The sequence below is a fragment of the Cornus florida genome, unplaced genomic scaffold (assembly GCF_030987335.1).
Source record: "Cornus florida cultivar Cherokee Brave unplaced genomic scaffold, ASM3098733v1 CherokeeBrave_3.0.0_Hap2_Chr03, whole genome shotgun sequence".
NCBI lineage: Eukaryota > Viridiplantae > Streptophyta > Magnoliopsida > Cornales > Cornaceae > Cornus > Cornus florida.
The window spans coordinates 83,471,469-83,477,468 of NW_026775573.1; the positions used below are offsets into that span (position 1 = coordinate 83,471,469).

A 6,000-nucleotide genomic window follows, 5' to 3' on the forward strand; every position below is an offset into this window, starting at 1 on the left:
CCGAATAATAAAAACGGGATTCTCCCAAGAGAAACAATGTGGAAGGATAAAGGCTAACACTGAGTTTTGAATAGAGTTGATGAAAACATAATTATGTTGAACAAAACTATATTTGATCTTTATATTCAATATAAGAGAAAAAATCACAAGAATTTGTGTGCTAACGGCCGTCAATGGTTGTGAGTGTTACATTGTTTACAGAAAACTTCCTTCGGGTTTGTTGAGAAGATCGTTTATTTGAGAGTCCTAGCATTTCGGTAAATGCAGGTTGTTTTGGAGTTGGAAGATTTGCAATTTCACTACTAAGCATGAAAAGAACAGTAGACATAGTTGGCCTATCAGTAGCAAGATCTTGCACACACAACAGTCCTACATGTATGTGTCTCAAGATCTCTACATAAAAGCATGGATCAGAAATTGTTGGATCTATTAGCATTTCAATCCTATTCTCATTCCACAACTTCCACGCCTGAACATAATAACACAACCATGAAATGTTGAAATTAGAAAAATTAAAAGGAACTATATGGAGTAATTGAGGCAATAGTTCAAGTGAACTTACAAATCCTAGAAGGCTTAAAGAGTGCTTATCATGATAAAAGTTAGAGTTCTTTTGCCCACTTACAATCTCTAACAACAATACTCCAAAGCTAAAGACATCAGATTTTTCTGAGAATCTTCCTCGCATTGCATATTCAGGGGCCATATAACCGCTGCATTATGTCATTAAAACTCAAATAGTGAAAATATTTGAGTTGGAACTATCCCATGAGAAATAATGATTATAACCTGAATGATCAATCATTTTAGACAAAGCAAAGGCTACTTACTATGTTCCAACAACCCTTCTAGTGTTTGCTTGGTCCTGGTTGTCTCCAAAAATCTTTGCTATGCCGAAATCTGAAATTTTTGGATTTAGATTTACATCCAACAGAACATTACTTGTCTTTAAATCTCTATGGATAATCTTTAATCTGGAATCTCTGTGAAGGTAAAGTAGTCCTTGAGCAATCCCTTCAATAATGTTGCTGCGTTTTCTCCAATCTAGGAGTTTTTGCTTGATTGGATCTGAAACGAGATTGAAGAAAAGAAAAAACAAGTAGGTTAAAATTGTGTGTAGAACTAAATTGATGTTGAGACAGAATTTATATTTTTCTTAGATCAGTATGTTCACAAACACTACAAAAGAAAAAGGCCTTATGTTAAGGTAATGAAATTGAAATAACTAAAAATTATATAAAGAGCTTTATCATGATCGATAACTAACCAAAGAGAAATCCATCCAAGCTTTTATTTGGCATGTATTCGTGGATTAACATCTTTTCTTCTCCTTCCTCACAGCAGCCAAGAAGTCTAACAAGATTGCGATGTTGGAGTTGGGAAATTGCCAAAACCTCATTCATAAACTCCTCCAGCCCTTGTCCAGAGAATTTTGAAAGCCGTTTGACAGCTATATCTTGTCCGCTTGACAATTTTCCCTGAAATTAAAGATGAAATTAATTAATTTATTTTATTTTTGTTTAGCTTAGAGCTCCTTAACAAGCATTACCTTGTACACTGGACCAAAACCACCTTGCCCGAGCTTATTGGCCACATCAAAATTGTCTGTTGCAATTGCTAGTTTCTGAAAACTGAAAAGAGGTAGCTCTTCAAGATCAATTCGATTCAGATTCTTTCCAAGAATGCTTTCATTTGAACAATCTAGATTCACTCCACCTCTTTTAAATAATAACTTCTCCAACTTATTCTTCCTTCCTGATTCAAAATTTAGTAATATGCAATAAATATAATAAAAGCAATATGTGCTAATCTCTTGAGCTATTTGAAAGGCCATATACCTGGTGGTCTAGCCATCCACCTCCAAGAAAGATAGATACAGATTGCAATTGTTAATGACCCTATGAGCACCGCAATTGTGATAACTACTTTTGTGCTCCTCTCTTTTTCTGTAGAACACAACAAACTTTGAGAGAGTACTTTAAGTTGATATATGAATTAAAAATTGAGAATTTAGACAACTTCCACGGCACTCTTTTCCTGTGGGCAAATGGGAAAAGGTATTATACTTTTGCTATTAAAATAGACTAATGTATTTCTAAACTAGTGTATAAATGTAAGGTGGGCTAACATGTTTAGAATACAATTAAGGGTGTATAAGGGGCCTGCCCACAGTTTTGGGAGCCCATGCCCGAGCCCACGGGCCTTAACTTTTCAACGGGCCGGACCAGACCTAAATGCATTTTACAAATCCAAGCCCAGCCCTTGGGTTTGGGATGACGGGCTGCGGGCTTGCAACGGGCTGGGCTATGGCTCCCGGTGGGCAGGTTTACGGGCCGGCCACGGGGCAAGACCTATACCCAGACCGGTCCCACCATCTTATAAGGCTGGGCCGGGTCTTTTCTTCACCCTTATTTGCAATGGTTAAAATTCAAATGATATTTGCTTATCAAATAAAACTAGCAGAATAAGCAAAAGAGGATTATTAGAAGCAAATATTATTGCTATTATTATTTTTTGAAAAATGGATGAAGAAAAAAACTTACCAAGCTCTGAATATGCAACGCGAATGTAAAGATCTGATCCTCCATAGGAAAATTCCTGTATGTCAATTAAGTCTCCACTCCACTGCATACAACCAATGCCACTACAATATGTATAAGCTATACATGAACAATTCTTCAAGCACTGGCTTTCGCAGTTATCTTGAGCAGCAAGTGACAACTCAGCAAAGGCGGGCACTTTCACCGTCTTTAGCTTCAAAAACCCATCATCTTTGCCCATTTCACCACCATCACTATTGTTTCTCTCACGCTGCAATTGTCTCCTCCTTTCACATCCACTGCTCCAATTTCCTCTACTCCATTCCTCCATATCCTTTGGATCAAACCCACGTAAACAGGTGCAAATTGGCGAGCCATGCACATTGCAGCTCCCAAATGGACCACACTTGCCATAAACATCACATTCAGTATCTGGAGCCCACCACAGATTTTCCCAACTCTTGTTCTTCTCTATTAGATATCCATCGGAACTTAAGGTCATATATAACAGTGGAGACTCTTTTGCATAAGAATAACTTATGTATACGTTACCTTCTTTATCCTCTACAACATCATATCTGCTAATGTACAACGAAATCATTTCAGGTATGCCAATAAAAACCTGCCCATTCCATGGACCGGCCCTCCAGTATGGATGACTACCATTCCATATATACACTTCTAGAATATTCTGAGCATTGATGCCCAAAGTGAACCTTCCATTGGATGGATCTGAAGGGCTTTTCCATGAGGTCAGCTGAGTCTTCTTATCTGTGAACTTTTTGGTACTAATTTTCATCCCTTCCAAGAAAGAATCAGAAGGGTGTTCAAAACTCTCCCATATAATATTTCCATTCGAGTCATCTTGTAGGATAAGGTTCCTAGAATCTAAAAGGAGAGCACTTGAATTCGCCGAAGAATTTGGAACATCTGATGACCAAACAATCTGTTTCTGTCCATCCAAGACCACAAAATTGCCATCCTCGGATATTGTCAGTGTACCGGAAGAGTCATTCAGAGGTTTCTCTCTATTGGCAACCCATACCACAGCCTTGGCAGAGATGTGGTTGTACCATATACCAACATACCGGTTAGTAGAATTAACTGGGCTAAAAAATCCCAGTTTGAAGGTGGCAGTACCATTGGAGACTATAGCTTCAGGGTCATTGATGAGTTGAGTTGATGTAATTGTGTCTATGGCAGTGGAAAATTCTATGGTACAAGAACAATAAAATATGAGAAGAAGAGTCATCAATCTTGTACATACCATTGCGAGTCCGATAACCCTGTTTGAGTGCTTCTTGTTGATGAAGACGGAAGGTGGTGATGTCTTCTTATTTGTTGCGTAAGGAGTAAGGACACTTCCATGCATCAACAGTAATTCAACCTTCTATATGGAGTACAAGAAATGGTAGACCATTTTTTCCAATGTCGACATGGAGTACAAGAAAGGGTGGAAAATTGTAGTCACAAAAATTTAACATCCACAAATAACAGGCATTGACAGAGACCCACTCAATCAAAGTTAGAATTGTAAACTACAGTGCCTCGGAATTCAACAACAATTTTCTCAAAAGTTACTTCTTATATTGTTTTAAGGACAAGTTTACTCCATCTTGAACGGTATAGGTTATTAGATTTTAAAAAACGTGTCTATTATTCTATGGGTGGCTTAATCTAATTTGGAGCCTTAAGCGAAAAATAATATAAATAAAATCAGTCAAAACTCAAAAACAAAATAACAAATATATATATATACACACAAATTTATAATAACAAAAGTTAATAAAATTTAAAAATAATTAAAGAAAAAGAACCATTAAATCTGGTTTAGAAAATCCAAATCTAATACTTTTACAAATTTTTCAATAGAATAAAACTGTAAACTTGTAATGAGAGGTGGAGGAAAAAATTGTTTAAAAGAAAAAGATAAAACATAAAAAAAGAATATGGAAAGTTTTTGCCATTTTTCCAAACAAAGACGTTAAATAGACATTTAATATTTTACTATTGGTATAACTTACTCAAAAATGTTTCTAGTGCTAGTGTAAAAAACATGAATGAGAGAAAGAAAGAAGGAAAAAAATTTATTTATTGATACAAATTTTTGGGCCCAATATTAAATTTCTATATTGGTTGTAAAATGTAAATGAAAGAACAAAAAGAGAAGGAAAAAAAGTCATATAAGAATGTAAATATTTGGAGCCTAATATTAAATTTATGTTCAACAGATAGAGAAAAAAGAAAAATTATTTTAGGATATAAATATTTGAGGCTTAATAAATTGGAATGAATGAGGAGAGAGAGAGAGGAAAAAAAAAAAAAAAAAATGAAGTTATTTTAGGATATAAATATTTGAGGCATAATATAAAATAACGGAGGAGAGACAAAAAAAAATTATTATTATTATTTTACGATATAAATCTTTGAGGCGTAATATAAAAAATTTATATTTATCAGAGTTGCTAATAATTATAATATAACTTAATATAAAATAAAAAAAATTAAAATTTTAGTACTTTTCTATTGAATGGGGCCTAAGTCACGCAAGACTCTAACCGTCCTAATATTTTTTTCTCATACTTCTCTACTTCAAAGGTCCTGCCTTTCAAAACGTGTCTATCTACAACTTAATTTCTTGGAAAATTTCAAAGAAACAAAATTAAGGGAAGAAGTCAAATAAGATGAATGAAGCCATCAATATGAGAACTTAATAAATTCCATTTTTAATCATTCTCTATCGTTGGTTCTTTTTTCTTGCGTTCTCTCTCCTAGTCGGTTCTTTTGTTTTTTTTCTTTTTCTTTCTTCTGTTATAACCCTCTCTCTATCTACTCTTCCTTCAAATTTTATTTTATTGTATAAAATAAATGACCACAATTAATTAAAACTCTTGTTCAAAATTTCTTTTTAAAAATATATGTAATTAATATTGTTGAGTAGGTTGTATAGTGATTTTTTCCAAAATAAATATAAATAAATAAAAATTGTAACTCTTGAAATCAAAAAATTAATTAATATTGTTGATTAAGTTGTATAGTGACTTTTCTCAAAAGAATAAAGGGAAAAAAAAATTATAATGCTTGAAATCAAAAAAATTAATGTAAGAACAAACTACTAATTTTTTTTTTTTTTAGCCCTGGATGGTAAAAAAAAGCAAAAGGGTTAGAATGGATTAACTCGTTTTGACTCGCCTTGAGAATGGGATACTGATCCATTCATACTAAATCCATTCCAAACCCACCCAAACCCACCCAATTGTCACCATTGCATATGAGTGGGACATTTGTGAGGGGTACTATCCACACAGTCGGTGAGAACTCAACATGTGTCTTCACTAGCCACACAGTCGGTGAGGACTCAACACACGTGTCTTCACATTTTTCAACCATCGACTTATCACGATTTATTTCTTTAGTTATTTACTTGGGCCTCTTATTTTTTATGAGTATCAATTTATCC

At 34.3% G+C, this 6,000-nt stretch overlaps 1 protein-coding gene across 1 annotated transcript; it reads right to left on the reverse strand.

Annotated features, from left to right (window-relative positions):
* Positions 1-160: 160 nt before the first annotated feature.
* On the reverse strand, positions 161-4,216 carry LOC132298850 (G-type lectin S-receptor-like serine/threonine-protein kinase At1g11330). The gene is made up of 7 exons (XM_059795185.1): positions 2,540-4,216; positions 2,067-2,071; positions 1,839-1,940; positions 1,550-1,755; positions 1,268-1,478; positions 831-1,068; positions 161-713 (listed from the first exon to the last, which is right to left on the reverse strand). Exons 1-7 carry the CDS (start codon positions 3,910-3,912, stop codon positions 161-163), a joined length of 2,688 nt encoding a protein of 895 aa, XP_059651168.1. The 5' UTR covers positions 3,913-4,216.
* Positions 4,217-6,000: the final 1,784 nt, after the last annotated feature.

Bases quoted from the DNA above. Each gene is read 5' to 3' on its own strand.
- LOC132298850 (XM_059795185.1), bottom strand. From the start codon at position 3,912: ATGCATGGAAGTGTCCTTACTCCTTACGCAACAAATAAGAAGACATCA. The intron at 1,479-1,549 runs GTAATGCTTGTT...CTTTAATTTCAG, and splicing joins GTTTTGGTCCAGTGTACAAG to GGAAAATTGTCAAGCGGACA. The intron at 714-830 runs GTAAGTAGCCTT...GACATAATGCAG, and splicing joins AGAAGGGTTGTTGGAACATA to CGGTTATATGGCCCCTGAAT.